This window comes from Cyprinodon variegatus, unplaced genomic scaffold (genome assembly GCF_000732505.1).
Source record: "Cyprinodon variegatus isolate N-32 unplaced genomic scaffold, C_variegatus-1.0 Scaffold1159, whole genome shotgun sequence".
Taxonomy (NCBI): domain Eukaryota; kingdom Metazoa; phylum Chordata; class Actinopteri; order Cyprinodontiformes; family Cyprinodontidae; genus Cyprinodon; species Cyprinodon variegatus.
In genome coordinates this window covers 109,685-125,620 of record NW_015151612.1, presented here as the reverse complement: position 1 = coordinate 125,620, position 15,936 = coordinate 109,685, and the positions used below count along the sequence as shown (strand labels likewise).

Here is a 15,936-nt window from a genome sequence, read left to right as displayed (position 1 = left end):
ATCATCAATGCAAGATCTTGGTGAAAAATTAATGCATCACTGGATGGAAATAAATCTTTTGACATTGCAGAAGCTTGTCGAAACAATGCCACAGCGAATGCGTACCGTAATCAAAGCTAAAGGCGGTCCAACAAAATATTACAGTGAATGACCTTTTTTTTGGTGGCGACTTTTTTTTTGGACAGGCAGTGTTTATTATAACAACTTCCCATACCCAAACCAGGCCTTAATGGATTTTTTTTAATTAAGTTTGAGGTTTACAAAACCTTTCTTCTGTTTGTGACAACATGAAGCATTTATATTTAAATGAGTTAAAAGCAGACTTGTGATTTCAAGCATTTATTTCTTCTTTTTTTCCACATACAACATCCATAAAGCTACTCTTGCAAGAGATCTTATCAAGAACCACTAAGAGAAACGTTTTTGCCCCTCCCTCTGCACTCATCACTGGTTTCTGTTATGAGGAAAGAGAAAAGAAAGTGAAACTGGTTATACAGCGTAGCTGGTTGAAGGTTTGAGCAAAAGTAAGTGAGTTATTTCACGTTTTATTATTATTTTAAAATGTCTGGTGAAATCCTGTTTGTGCTTAAACTCCCCTCTTAATTTATTTATGTAATTATTTTGTCTTGTATCTTTAGTCTGAGAACCAGAATTTGCCTGTTAGGTTGTAAAGGAACAGCCCCAAAGGTTCAGAGTTATACAATGAAATCTGTTTCTCTTTATCTATAGATTTGTCAAGAAAGATTATATTAACGCACAATAAGTTCACAATCTCTGTGTTTCTCAGTGAGTGGGAATCATTATGAGTGGCAGCTGTTGAATGGCAATCAGTGGCTGAAAATAGAGAACGATCATGTGATTGAGACTCACTACTGTCAGGCCGGAGCAAAGGGAATCACCATCAACACAAGCTTAGGGTTTGTATTTTCATATTCACAGAAAATAGGTTTGACCATTCGTTTACAAGGAACATAGAAAATATACTAAAATGCATCATCTCTCCATTCATAGGAAGGTTTTTATAGACTTCGATGAGCTGAAAACTGATAACGCAGCACTTAGGGTGCAGAGACTGAGCTTTTTTCCTCAAGGTCAGACTGAGGACATCGGCTGGTACTTCAGAGACGATAACCTGTGGCGTGAATATGGATCACAGGTGAGAAACATTGTAAATATTCTATGCTTAGTTTACAGGGATGAAGAAGTGTATGGGCAGAAGGACTACGTAAAATATCAATCTGTTCTTGCAGTTATAGGTGACTCTGGCTTGCAACAAAAAAGAACACATGGAAAAACCACTTATACCCCAGTAAAGCTGGTGCTATAAGATGCAATGGCCCAGAATCAGATCATAGATCCAGAAAAATTTGTTAGAGTGCTTTGCATCAAAAAATCTTTGAAACAGCAGAATATTTTAAAGGTTTAACAGAAAATCAATGTGCTCAGTGAATTATCGGAGATTAATTATTTCCAGTAATCTACTGCTCCCCCATTTTAAAAAGACATTTGTAATAAAAAAAATATTCACAAGTGACTATTACTCTTTCTTCTGAATTGATATTAATTCACAATTTTGATTTCTTTTCCTTTGTATTTGACTTAACTAACCCCCCGTCTCCCTCCCCACCATTTTCCTTCTCATCATCAGAGCTCAAACATGTCCTCATCATCAATCAACAGCAAAGACATTGAGACACATTTCACTCAGAATCCTCAGGGAGTCCTTCAATTCAGCGTCGGCCAGATTACTTATTCCCTGGACTTTTCCAGTAGGTGTTATTAATGGGAGCTACTAGATAAAATCGTACATAGATGTATTTAAATGTCACTAAAGGTTTATAAATTTGCAGCCATGACACAAACCAACCAAACCACTGGCTTACGCAGAAATGTGCGCAGGAGACCTAAGTTTACTTTAAGCGAAACTAGGTATGAAATTTCCTTTTTTAAATAAACCTTAGTTCAGTGCTTATCCTGCAAAATAAGTCAAACTTTCCAAACACTCCACTTCTTGTCGCAGCAGCATTAACTCATCCCCACCCCTGCCTCTCGCTTCACAACCCCTCCTCCATAACCAAAGCTTTAAGTGGGAATTCATGGGAGAAGAAGGACAATGGACAGAATACCAGGCGCATGTGAGTACAACAACAAGCTAAAAACTTTACTATCTAACAGAGCTCAGCTATAAAAACCAGCCTTTCATTTATACTGTTATTATTAAAGTATAATCATGATGTAATGTTATATTCATTCCTCTTTATAATCAGCGAGACTCAACAGTGATATTTTGTAGTCTAATTGAGGAGAAAAAGTCTCATCACAGCTGCAGCTATTTATTGTGTTTTATGTATTATGTTTATGTTTTATTGAGAGTTGGGCAAAGTACCCAAATATTGTACCTAAGTAAGAGTACAAAAGTATTTGGTAAAAGGGCTAGTCTAGTACTGAGTAGCTCATAACATTTGATTTACTATTTGAAATTATGCAATCAGACCACATCCAGGTATTTGAAGTCTTTAATTAAAACAAATAATGATTGCAAGTGATTTTCCAAACCAATATTTTTACCATAAAACTTATAATGGACGAAAAAATTAACTCTCATTTTGACATGAAATTTGACTTTGTCGTGTGGAGAATTACCGTTTAAAGCAAACTTGTGTTAATTTATTCAGGTTACTAACTCTGGATTGAGTAGCCAAATATTTTGTTAGAGTAGCAATATATATTACTAATACAGCATTTCACTCAAATAAAAGCAAAAAGTATGGTACAGTAAAACAGCTTCTAAAAGTACATTAGAAAAGTTACTGAAGTAAATGTAAATAACGAATTTGGTAGACATTTTATGAGATAAACTGGTAGTAAAAATAAGTTAAGTGACAGAAAAATCATAAGTTTTTAAGATTTTTAAAAAGTGTAAGTTAAGTTGTGCTATACTATTTTAATTTGCAGAGGATGAAATAAAGAGAACCTGCTAAGTCTTTACTAGAATTTTATTTAGGATCATCCAAGAAATGAGGACTGAATATAAATGCAGATTTTGTTTTTTTTTTTAAACACAAGTTTCATTTTCCTTCCACCTAGATTAGGGCATTTGCTTTTGTCTATTAAAAAAAATCTATATAAAGTATGAAGTTTGTGTTTTCATCATCAAAAAAAGACATATTTCTTCAAATTGTGTTTATTTTGATGCAGTGAATGAGACATCATTTCTATTTGCATGTTTGCAGATATGTTCACTTGACAGCAGTGCCATCGAGAAACAATACCAGCAGAACCCACAGGGCCAGATCCAGTTCCACACTAGACATTTCTCATATACGCTGGATTTAGCAAGTAATGCAACATTTCTTTTTCAGTCATTCCCTCTATGTAGTATGAAGCGTCTTTAAAGCGACATTCATTGCAGGTATGTTTCAAGTTAATAATAATATCGGGACAAAAAGAAGCGTGAGGAGGAGTCCAGATGATAGTGCTCAGAGAAGCAGCAGGTAAGGAAACAAAAAGTTTAAAATGCATTCACTAAATTGGCTGATCTGTATAATTCAATTGAAATACGTCTTTTATCCTTTGATTCATTGCTTTGTCTTCTTTAGTTTAGGCACAAATGTTCGTTGGCAGTTTAAAGATATCGATGGGATATGGAAAGATTATTCCAAAGTAAGACTTTTCTTTTACTGATCAGCAACATGTGCTGCTAAAGGACAGCAAGAAAAAGACTAAAACATTACATTTAGTTTATACTGTAACTCGTTTCTGTTGCCATGCAGAGTTTTGGTCAGTGCACCATTACAAGTGCAGAGATCGAACTCCAGTACCAGCAGAACCCATCAGCCACCATGTTTTTTAACACCGCCAGATTTAGTTATGAGCTCAACCTGTCAGGTGAGCAGAAAATAAGATTTCCACATTGGTTATGTAAGATGACAGCTTAATGTTTTAGATATGTGAACAGGATTTGTTATCCCCTTGTCCTGTTGCAGCCATGACTCAGAGGAACCTGTCCACAAACACCATCAGGTCAGTGAAACGAGTCCTCCAGTGACCAGGACGACCTGTTCGGAGTGAGGAAAAATCTTTGCACATATTATAAGCTGCTTTAAATTGATTGAAGCGTTTACAGGAATGCAAGCATTAATGGAGTTGAGATGCTAATCTGCTTCCCATCAACTTTAAGGTTTTCAGGTTTACTTTCTGCACATTTTTTATAAATGTAATTTTCAAAGGGCTCTTAAGGTTTATGTCAAATTCTAATGGTTTGTACTATATCCTGATTTTAAAGTGTAAAAAATACATTCAGTTTCTGGCAGATCTTGGTTATTTTAAGAATAAAATACTGAAGATGTAGATAAAAATTGAGACTGAATAAGAAAAGGAGCAAGTAGGGAGGTAGCTTCATGGATTTGTTATTGTTTTAGATATCTAGAAGCTGAAAAACGTCATATTTGTTCTAAGTCTGTAGCTCTAAAGTTTTTTTAATTGAAAACAACCTGTAATCTAGACAGTCTCATATGGATTAGACCCATTGCTCCTGTAAAATAGCTCTTGCTAATAAGCATCATGTTATTTAACTAAACTGGGTTCTTGGGTAAACATTGATGATGCTACAGATAGAGGTAACATTTGCATGTTTTGTATTTTTAATAACCTCAAACATCTTTAATAAATCTGCCATAAACAAAAAATATTCTCTTTGCAGTTTACTTTTTATTAAAATCCATTTTTATTTTATTTTATCTGTTATTAGCCAACAAGAAATGCTAATCAAATTTTTAAAAATGACAAAAACAGTAACCATCATTTGAGAATAGATTAGATTGTATGTTTTTATATATGTACAGACCTTCAGAAAGCAGCAACTGAACAAAAACAAACATCACACTTCACAAACAGGACAGCAGTAATTTACAGATAGTCAAAGTTCATTTCTGTTCACTTTGGGGGCTCTGCTACAGTTTGGAAAATAAAACTGATAATTACATCAGATTAGCAAAAACTGGTTGAAACGCATTGATGTGGAAATGAACAAAACCTAAAGAGAAGTTTATTTTAAAGCACAATCAGCAGAACCATTGTGAGCAAGGTGCATCTAAAATACAAAAAAAAGTTTAATTCAGAGTGAATATACATTAATATCCAGTCGTTAATAAAAACCTATCAGGACAGTGATGTTATTGCAGGTCAGCAGAGAAAGTTGCAGACGCAACAAAAGCTTGTTCAGACAATTTGTACCCTTTAAGAACCGCAAAGGATTATTGCACTCAACTCATCTAAGGCCTCTTACCCAGAATCACAAAAGAGAAATAATCTAAAGGCCCTAATGGAGCTTTGCTTTACACTTTATACTAACACACATGATCAACAGGCTGAGATGCGACAGATTAGGAAGATAAAGCCTTGGATGCTGATGCGGTCCATGTGGTTTCTGAGCAGAGATGATGTGTAAATATCAACTGGTCAATATCTGATCACTGATCATTGATATCAGTGAAATGTTACAAAGCAAGTCAAACACATTGGAAGAATATCCTTATGTAGGAATGGGCCGGTTAGCCCATCAGGATATGTCCAGATATTAAAAAGATTACAGCTTCAATAAATCAATAAAATCCTCCATTATGTTGTTCCTGAAGCCAATGGAAGCAATGCTAGAGCGAGGAACAAAAGGAGGTTTTTCCAGTTGTATAGATTAAGCAACAATGTCCCACCCCCACTTGTTGCTGAGCACTCCCGGTCAGCTGGTTGAAGTAGACTGCTACACTTTTCCTGTTGCGAGTTTTGGTGTCTACTCGACATTTGTGGAAAAACCTATGCGTTAATTAAATAATCAATAAATGTTACAGCAACTCATAGAGAAATCAGCTGCTAAGAGGAAACTGCTAATCTAACCATTAAATCATCTCCCAGCTTCCAGGATGTGGCGATAAAACACTCAGTAAAGACGTTTTTACTGAGCGAAAGAAAACACTTTTCTTTAATATCACTGAGATGATAAAAAGGAGGGATTCTAAAGATTTTGAAAGGAATGCCAACTTTTACATAATGTAGAGACATTGTGAGGTCTATATTGGTAATTAGAGCTTCATAAATCAAGACTAGAAGGAACTAAAACCCAACAAGTGAAGCAAAATCCCTGTTTTTTTTCCTCTAACATATTGTAGGGGTTTAAATTCTATGGAATTATTTATGGATATTGTTAATTAAACAATACTAACATCTCTGATCTCTAATGCAAGGCATCAAATCTTCCAAATGTCAACTCTAATCATTTGTTTTTACCTGTTTAATACCAATTACTCCACTCACAACCAACCAAAAGCTCCTTCTAGCAGCAGTAGGAATCATTGATGTTCCTCTTTTCACCAACAGTAACATAACTTTCTGCTTTCTTTGTGTTTATACAAGGAATAATGGTATTTTATTCAAAAAATAGTTAAGCTAAGTGTATTTCGCCCTGGACTATCCCTACCATTGCTGAGCTGCAGACTTATACCATTGTAAGGCACAAAATATGCACATATGTTTTTCAAACTGCCTTAAGCGTTGGGATTCCCTAAAACACAGCAGTAACAGCTCTTCCACAAAGATCCCGCCCAGAAGGGAGTCTCACTCTCCAATAATAGAAACTACAATAATTACCTGCAAAGCTAATGAAATGGTAGCAAACGGAGGCTGACTGAAGGAATGGAGGCGAGGCGAGTTTGGTCACATTAAGAATGAATGACCCCCAAGATTGTTGAGTTGATCGTTAAATAAACATAACAGGTGAAGTGAGGAAGGACTGCATCTAAAACTACAGATCCTTTATATATCCAAGGTATGAAAATGAAAATATGTTGTTCTTTAGGTAAAATACTCTCCTTTCTCTAGTATATTCAAGAATGATCTGAGATCAGACTCCTCCTGACCCAATATATTTGTCTGGGAAAGTAGAAAAACAGTAGGAAACCCCCCAGCACTGAAAGACCGAAACGTAAAAGTAGCAGTACCCACACCCAACTGTTGGTACAGCTTTCATTTTCCAGCAGAACTTCAGCACGAGACGTTAAATTAGACGAGATTAAAAATACAAAACACCTCTGAAAGTGCTCCACAGTCATACAGTGTCCTGTGATAATCCAAAGCTCTTCTCTCTACAGTCTTTGAAAGAATATACTTCATCAGTGGTCCTTCTTCACCTCTTTTTCAACCGAATAAGTCCTGCAGATCGTTGTTGACGGATGCGCTCTGTTTGACTCCGCTGGGGTTCATACTCGGGGCGGCGCCTGGTTGAGAAAAGTTCTGCGGGCTGAAAAAAGGATTTGCCTGCATCCCAAACCCGGCGGGCATCCCTCCCATCCCTACCGCCGCGCCCTGCATCTGAGTCTGCGCGTTCTGACCCGGACCAAACTGACTCACCCAGGGGGTGCTGCCTCCAGATGCAGCCTGGGAACCTATTTGGTTGAGAGGGACTTTGGGCTTGTTGGCTGTAAACAGGTTGTCCAGGGCCGACATGTTAGGCGCTCTGTTCGTCAGCCCAGATGGTCCTTGATTCTGCGAAAGGGCCCCGAAGTTTGGTGCACTGGTGGTGGCCGCCATTCCTCCATAGAGGCCTGGGCCCGAAGGTCGCATCCCCATCCCAAGGCCTGCTGATTGGAAACCCATGCTTGGGTTGAATCCATTAGAGACTGGACCCACCATAGGACCAGAGGAGGGGAAGGCAGCCATGGTGGTGCCTTGCACTGGAGGAGGTCTCACTGAGCTTCCTAAAGACAGGCTGTTTAGTGATGTCATGTTGTTGAGCAGGCTGCTGGTCAGATCTTTAGTCTGTGATGGAGAGAGGAGAATTAAATCCCAAGACGTTCTGGTAAATCTGTGTTCTTTGTTTGGGAAAGTGATTTCGGTCTCACCTTTGAGCTGCTAGAGGTAGCTGGCTTGATGGCCTGAGGCGCTAAAGGCTGCTGGCTCCTCAGTTTAGCTGCCTGCTCCTGCTCCTTGGCTAATCTTTGTTTCTCCTCTAGCGTCAGAGATACCTGAAGGAGACACGGGGAAGTACCTGGATCACATTCAGCACCCCTTATATCTGTCGTCATCCATGTTAAAGTTTTAAAAAGCTTTGAAACTATTCAGCTTTTACTGCAGCAGAAGCTTCGTTGAAAAATGAAGGAAATTAAACTTTGTGCTGAATATTGTATTGATGGTTTTAATGATCAGCCCAAAGTCTGGCTTTCTCTTTTTTTTTTTTAAACCTTTCCTTTGTCATAAGGGCGATTCAAAAGATACATCTAGTGTTTTTCAGACTTTTCAACAGGTCAGACATATTATAGGATTGCATAAATTGAATGCATGACATTTAAAATACAAGGAGAGCTAATAATAGTGGAGACACTGACCTTTCAAAAAACGTCTCTAATGTTTTTTTTTTTAGTTGGTGCGACGCTCAGTGTGACATTATGATACTTTAATAAATGTTACGTTTTGTTGAAGGTTTTTATAACTGTCAGTAAGCGTAGAGGAAGCTGTAATGAATTTCAAAGTCACATGTTTACCCTATTAGGCTGCGACGTCGCTGTTGTTGCAGATCCATTTTCTTTCCCATTAACACTCGTGCTGCCAAATATGTCGTCAATCTAACAAGAAGAAGGTAATCAGCATGAACCCCACACTGCTGCAGTTTCTTAATGACATTTCAGCGTTTTAAACGTAAACATCTCATTACCTGGTTTGCAGAGGTGGGGGGGCTTTTAGTCTCTTCGGTTGAGTTCCCTGGATTTGTGATGTTTAGACTTCTGTTGTGGAAAATCGAGATAAAAGCTAAATTAAAATCCCATCAAATAAATATTCCGAAAATTACTATTAATCACTGCTTTAAATGTAAAGGAACCTGTGCTGCTCCTGCATGATATGCAGCTGCTCCAGTTTGGTTTTGTGTTCAGCCTCCATGCGGTTCAGCATATCTCGGATTACCAACATAAAAGAATTAAACTAAGAGGAAAAAAAGCAGAAAGGTTAGTAGAAAAATAAATACCACTTTTATAAAAATGCATCCATGTTTATATCAGCTTTGTACCTGATTTAGATTGAGGTTATTATCTATACTAAGGGAGACCAGGTGGGGTAAACTCTTTGTGGCGAGGTGCTCTTTGGGGATGCCAAGCTTCTTGTGGGTGAACGTGCATTTATAGATTCCTAAAATAACAGGGAATTATTTAATTAACATCCATCATTTTTGTCAGAAAGGGTGAGGTTTGCTCGTTTGTTTACCTAAAATGCCCATCAGTACAGCCGGTTCTCTAGAGGGGATCTGTTGCAGGAAGGGAAGGATCTCGTCGATGACATACCACTTATCCAGATACTCCAAAATCTTTCCCAGACACACCAGGGAGTTTACTCGCACCTAGAACATAGGAGGTAGATTAGTCAGCTTAAAGAAAACAAAAACCAACGAGGACTCAGAAGGAAGCTGCATGTGGATAACTCACAGCGAGAGAGGACGTCTGTAGGCAGGCTGATTTGATGCGCGGGATGAGAGAATTCTTCATGGATGGGTAGTCTATCAGGTTGGCAAATGTTGGGATGATGTTCAAGCACAGCTCCTGATCAGCCAAGAATAAGATGTTATAAATTCCAACCCTTTTACGATTTTACCAAGTACAGCATCTGAACACCTCGTCCTCTCAAGATAAGGCCAAGGAAATATAGAGACAGGTTCTTATAGAATGAACTTCAAAGCAAGACAGCATATTTGGAACAGTGACCAAATATTTTCAAACAGCCTCTGTCCTAACATGCATGATCTAATTACAGGAAAAAAAGTTTTTACTTCAACAATTCAGCCAAAAAAAAAGAAACAAAAAAATTGTACCGTATATAATATGCGCTATGGCTTCCTGCTTATGAGCCAAAATTCAGCAACTAAGAACATTATGATTAATACAAAGGCTGCTCATTTAAAGAAGGTTGCAAACAAGGAAAGTTTAGTGAAAGGAAGACGTATGAAAACATAATGAAATTAACAAATATAGACCAATCTGATGATAGTACTTGTACTTCACTTTTGAATCAAACAATTAAAGCAATAAAGTATTAGCCTCGTGAGACCATCCTGATCTCGTGAGCTTTCAAGGTTTCACTCGCAGATCAGTCTGGCTACTCTCCGTTAAAGAAAATTTGGAGCTGTTCACCAAACGAACGTCCAATCAGCGTTGGCTTTGAGGCGGGTTGAGGTGTGACGCAACGAGAAGCGCGACAGTTCAGTCTAAAGAACATGGCGGCTTCAGCCGATGAAACTAGCATTAGCGTGGCTATCGAGCAAGTTTTATCGGAATTACAGAGTATTTCTTCACTGAAAGAAGAGCAAAACACTGCTCTGGAGGCTTTTCTCAGAGGAAAAGATGTTTTTGCTCTTCTCCCGACTGGTTTCGTCAAGAGTTTGATCTATCAATTGGCTTGTGCCTGGCTTGTGGTTATGTTTTCGTCGTCGCTCTGTTAGTACGTCATATGCTTCGTTGATCTGATTGGCTTATTTGGCCCATCTATCACCAACATAGGCCAATCAGCTAACCAGTATTTTCGCCCCTTCCCAAAATTACTTCAACGGAAGGTTTCCAGATGAATATGCCGAGCAAATCTATCTGGCGGAGTCAGGTTAATAAAGTATCCCAACATATATAATTTTTTTTTTAGAAATAACTGTAAACCCAGAAAAAGGTTTCCTTTCCCTACCTGGATCTGTACTGAGGAAGCTTCCACAGCCCTGTAGACCATGGGAAGAACGCTGTTCTTGATATCGTCTGCTGGCGTCTTCGTCAGAAGCAGGTCCATCTTTTGCAGGAATATTAGGAGGATCTGAGCAGAACCAACAGTCAGGAAACCAAGAGTGAAAATCCACACAACAGCAGTCTGTCTCAAACTGAGGAGTATGAGGATAGTTAGATGTGACCACGGGATATGATTTCAGTGCGCTTAGTTCAGATGTTAGTGCTAAAGATGTAGCAAAGTCTAGCTTTAGCTGATATGACCGGGACATGTCACCACAGGGAGAACACTCACCATATTACTAGCCTGAAGAGGCATGGAAAGAAAAATAGAGATATGATTTAAAAAGGACAGTTCACCCAAAGCAGCAGGCCATTTAGTCAGGTTACAGTTTTAAAACATGCATATCATCTCTCGAGTTTCTTGAGAAAAATCAGACAAAACTTAATTTTTAAACCATTTAAACATATTTTTATATCAAATTGCCAGTTTTGCAAACTAAAACTTCCAGAGTTTAAGCTGTTTTTATGACATGTTTAATGGAAATCCTAAATTTTATAAATATTTGGCAGATATTTCTACAGCAGTAAGGCTTTAAATAGATGGACCAATGACTTTTATGCAAGAGATCCATTTTCTGATCCATTTTTTTACTTCCAAAACTTTTCCAGAGCTCTAAAACACTTCCGTCTGATTCTTCCAGATATTATAGGAAACATGAATAACCAGTAGTTTAAATCCATGCAGAGCATCACCCACGCCTTTGATTGCTTTTACCTGGAGAGGCTCCTGCTGCTTAAAAACAGGCGAGAGGTCAGGCAGGATGAGGCGAACATACTCCTCCTTGGTGCACTCCTCTGCAATCAGCAGCACATTGGGCAACACGAACGGAACCATGTCTGGGTTGACAAACTCTGAGGTCAACGCAGGCAATATGCGGTACACAACAACTCTCTGGAGGGGGAGGAAAAAAAAGATATGGGTTCAAGAGAATAGAGAAAATCCAGGTTTGATCTGTTACTGATTCAATCATTCCTTTTAAATGTGTACCAGGTTTACTCCACAGTTCTATAAAACAGGTTTACCTTTGGTAGCTTTGGCAGCACTTTGGGTAACCCTTTGTAGAACTGAGATTTCTGCAGGTTGTCCCTTTGGAAGAGGGTATCAAAGTACTGCAATGTTACAGCCCCAACATCATCAAAAAATGGAATCTATATTAGAAGGAAACACATGGAACCTGTCAGACAAGAAAATCAGAAGTGATCCAATTTTTAATCATCTTTATCGGCTAGAAGAGCAAACCTTTGTCATCTGGTCTGCATCAGGACGAACATTTGGAGAGACACTGAGCAACATCTTGACGTGTTCCCGCACCTCCTCTGGAACCTTACTGAGCAGGGATGGACTCATATTGCTCAGCTACAGATTTAACAGTTATGTTAAAACAAATACAGAAAAATAAAACAAACACACAGGCCTTTATAATCTGAGCTGCACTCACCTGATCCAGCTGTCTGCTGAAACTCTTAAAAATATCGTGCTTGTTGACTTGGATTACAGGTTTGCCTTCGTTGAAAACGGCATGCATTACAACGCCGAGAGAGTACATGTCTGAGGCCGAGTCGCAGCTGACAGACAGGATGTACTCAGGGGCCAGGTATTCAGGGTTAGGGAGGCAGAGGGGTGGCAGGCTGGGCTCCCACTCTTTACACGTGTACTTTGGCTGAAAGCAAAACAAAACAGGATGTTAATTAAAACAAGGAGGTAATAAATGAACAAATTATACAACTTTTAACAAAATAAAAGGAACCTCTGCGTCTGCCGGGTTGTTTGAAGATATGCTAAAGTCAAAGCCCATGATCTTCCAGGCGCCGCTCTTATTCAGGATAATATTCTCTGGACATAAGTTACCATGAACCATCTTAACCCCGCTGTGAAGAAATGACAAACCCTCCGACATCTGAGGGGACAAAATAAACGAAACTAAGCTGATTGGTTTTCATTAACCAGGAGAAAAATCCAACACAATATCATGTAAAAAAGTTGAATAAATCTATAAAGGAAGTGAACTGGATTAACTACAGGTGAAATATTAAACCTAAAACAAGAAATAATAAAGCTTCTCTTGAAGAATGCAGCCAACATGAAGGAGGGGCCAAGTTATCTTGATGAATATAAGCTAAACTGAAAGGATACTACTTAGGAGAGAATGGCCGGGCATTCCAGCCTGTCAAACAGGGTCACATTAATGACAGAAAAAAGGTGAGGCTTGTAATTGATCTGGTTTTACTGGTTTTCTGCATCACAGCTTACAAATACTTAGATCCATGGGAGAAAATTGAGGGTTCTGAAACTGAGCAGCTGATTGGAGCCCAGATAAAATCCACTCAATAAATCATCAGTGATAAAGCCCTGTGTTTAAATTTATTGCCCAAATAAAAATAACACTCTGGAATTTAAAAGGGCATAAAAAATCCTGGTCTAGTTAATCATGACAGCTTAATTAATCAGTATTGACCTTAATCGTTCCGTCTCACCTGCAGTAAGCCATATTTGGTCTCCACATCATATAGTTTGTATTCTTTGATGTCTTTGGGCACAGGGCTGGGCAGGTTGTCCCACTGGCCCAACACGTTGGACAGACTAGCAAACACTGGTTCTGTGCAGAATGCCAAGCAGTCTCTGGAGGCCAGACAAAAAAAAAAAAAAAAAAAAAAAAATAGGTTTAATTCTAGTTGACCTTAAAACAATCAATTATACAATAAACACACAGCCAGATAAATGGCTTTGTTCTGCAATACTTTTACAGCTGTGACTCATTTTGTTTGTCCTTGATAACAATACAGAGTGAATGCATCATTGTCTGTGGTAATCACCGGGACTCTTCCAGAGGATGCTGCACAGTCAGGAGGCGCGGGTGACGCAGTCTAGTCAGCTGTTGCACCCCTCTTTTTAAGGAATCGATGATCTGGTCCTTCTCAAATTTCTGATACTTGTCGATCATCTTCTTATCAAACACAAACACTGCGACTTCCTAGAGAGACACATAAAAACTGAGATTAGAAGCAGCTGTGGAGATATGTGCAGACAGTCAAACATTAATTTAGACAAAGAGACTTGGCGCTCAGGGGGTTGTAATCCCATGCAAACCTGTTTGGTGGACTTCTTGGTGCCGTTATAGATCCTCCAGCATAAACCGGGACCTCCACTGGCAATATGTCGGCCAACCTCGAATTCCCGTGTCACCGGGTTGCCCATAACAGCGCTGGTGACATCTGCCGTCACTTTAGTGACGGTGCTTTTCAATTTGTTCAGCATCGACTCCATGGTGAGACTGGACCCAGCAGCTGAGGTAAAACATGGTAAACACTGAGTCAGATAAGCAATTTAAACAGTCCGCACACAGAGGGGGGCGCCAGATAGAGACAGCTGTGCTGCTTTTGTCAAATAAAAAGCTCCACAATTCATGAGACAAGGACTCTAAGGCACCTGCAAGAGAATTTGCACATCAAAGCACCCACCTGCATTGAGGCTCATTTCCAAAACAGAGCAGAAATAAATAACACAGTGAGTTGAGGTAAGTCCGACCACACAACATTATGTTTGCAAAGAAACACCTTTTTATTTTTATAGTGTCCAGTCTAGTTCTTCAAAAGGTAAACTGCTCCATAAGAATTTTTCTGGCATCACGATATCTGTGATCCAGGTATAGAAAGTTTAAAAAGCTAAGAGTCTCAAAGTTGCTAATTTTTCTGAGATAATATTCCTATGGTTTGAAGTCATTTTGATGAGAAGCCAAAAGAAGCATCAGTGTCTGAAATTTTGGGTTCTACGTTTTAAACATATACCAACAAGGGCACTGCCTCTCATGTCCCTGCACACTGCTGGCTTTAAAAAAAGGGGGAAAAAAGCATTTACACACAAAAAAAAGAGGACAGCATCTTCTTACACATAAAGATAACACTGATGGGAAATTTGTGTTACAGAGCTACAAATAAAATGTCTGTTAGGCTGCAAACCTATTTTATAAATCATAAAAGGTTGCCTTTAAAATTTTAGTGTTGTCATCTTTTAAACTTGACATTTAACTTCACACAAAATAAATAATATTTGGTATTGGGATCTGATGAGGCCGAAAAACGGACAGAAAAACAGTAATAAGACTGATGATTTTCCAGGCACTTGAATTGGGGTAATTTATATGTATAAACTAATGTCCTCTAGTGATCTTAAAGGGGAATTGAACCTCTGTGAAAACGCACGCGCTAATGAATAAGATGACCATTTTAAAGGGCAACCACCTGCAGACACTTCCTGGCAAGACACGTCAAACATTAATAAAACGGTTGAAAACATGACGTAGCTAAACGACTCATAACTTCAAGCATATTTTTAGGTGTCAAGTTGAAAAAGAGAAGGTTTCACTTTGTTTTACTTCAACAGGCAGGTCAGATAGTGAAATGTTTTGGGGGTTAGCAAAGTAAGCCGTCTTTTTGTAGCCTGAATGCAAACGTTAATACCGGTCGAACAATTGCATTTTTTCCAAGCAAATAAATATATTTTTGAGACAATCATCTAATATACGATATGATCATTTAACTGACATTAAGCTTATGTAGTGCTATCACAAAATAAAAGGTATTTTGCTGGGAGATATACTCAAGCTATCAAACTAGCCACCAGTTTTGCGCAAGTAGACAGCGGCGTTACAACAATGTTTTATAAAAAATAGCCCGTTTAAAGTCCCCGAACTACTTACCGTAATAAAAAGGAAACTCTCAGATTTCAGTCTGATTAGAATTATTAGCATGCACCGCTACGATCACTAAAGGCTGTGAAATACAGCCCCCATGTCGCCTTCCAGCAGCATACGAAATGAGTTAGCTTAGCATGCTAGGAAAACGGCAGCTTACTTCCGGGTTTTTTTTTTTTCAGTTGCGTCAGGTGATCATACGTCACATTTTCCGACGCTCTAGAAAAACAAGTTTTATTGTCATAAAAACTTTAAAAAACGGTTTTAGGTGCACTAATGGAAAATATGGAACTATAATTTTCTGATAAATTATGTATTGGTACTAAAAAAAAAATCTGAGTTTATTTTGAAAAAATAAAAAAATAACACTTGTTTAATTAAAACTTCAAAACAAAAACGAAAAGTAATAAAAGTTGTTGAGAAATTAAAATATTCAACTTCTT

General features: G+C 38.4%; 2 protein-coding genes across 4 annotated transcripts; one reads left to right on the top strand and one right to left on the bottom strand.

The window, feature by feature from the left end:
* The first annotated feature begins 484 nt into the window (after positions 1-484).
* Positions 485-4,671, top strand: LOC107101826. 2 transcript variants are annotated; one of them, XM_015400888.1, is made up of 11 exons: positions 485-524; positions 788-917; positions 1,012-1,156; positions 1,649-1,769; positions 1,851-1,929; positions 2,024-2,135; positions 3,234-3,339; positions 3,413-3,494; positions 3,600-3,663; positions 3,774-3,888; positions 3,987-4,671. In XM_015400888.1, coding segments are annotated over exons 1-11 (1,017 nt in total). In that variant the 5' UTR covers positions 485-523; the 3' UTR covers positions 4,049-4,671. The 2 variants fall into 2 exon arrangements, with proteins under 2 accessions (XP_015256374.1, XP_015256372.1); XM_015400886.1 differs by having other exon boundaries at positions 2,021-2,135.
* Positions 4,672-4,727: 56 nt separating this feature from the next.
* Positions 4,728-15,641, bottom strand: scyl2 (SCY1-like, kinase-like 2). Of its 2 annotated transcripts, XM_015400894.1 has the most exons (19): positions 15,500-15,641; positions 13,891-14,087; positions 13,617-13,774; positions 13,278-13,422; positions 12,551-12,700; positions 12,242-12,463; positions 12,043-12,159; positions 11,826-11,951; positions 11,518-11,694; positions 11,035-11,046; positions 10,708-10,830; positions 9,465-9,578; positions 9,247-9,379; positions 9,053-9,171; positions 8,867-8,967; positions 8,702-8,771; positions 8,532-8,612; positions 7,893-8,015; positions 4,728-7,809 (listed from the first exon to the last, which is right to left on the bottom strand). In XM_015400894.1, the coding sequence occupies exons 2-19, from the start codon at positions 14,065-14,067 to the stop codon at positions 7,189-7,191; spliced, it is 2,769 nt and encodes a 922-aa protein (XP_015256380.1). In that variant the 5' UTR covers positions 14,068-14,087; positions 15,500-15,641; the 3' UTR covers positions 4,728-7,188. The 2 variants fall into 2 exon arrangements, with proteins under 2 accessions (XP_015256380.1, XP_015256381.1); XM_015400895.1 differs by lacking the exon at positions 11,035-11,046.
* Positions 15,642-15,936: the final 295 nt, after the last annotated feature.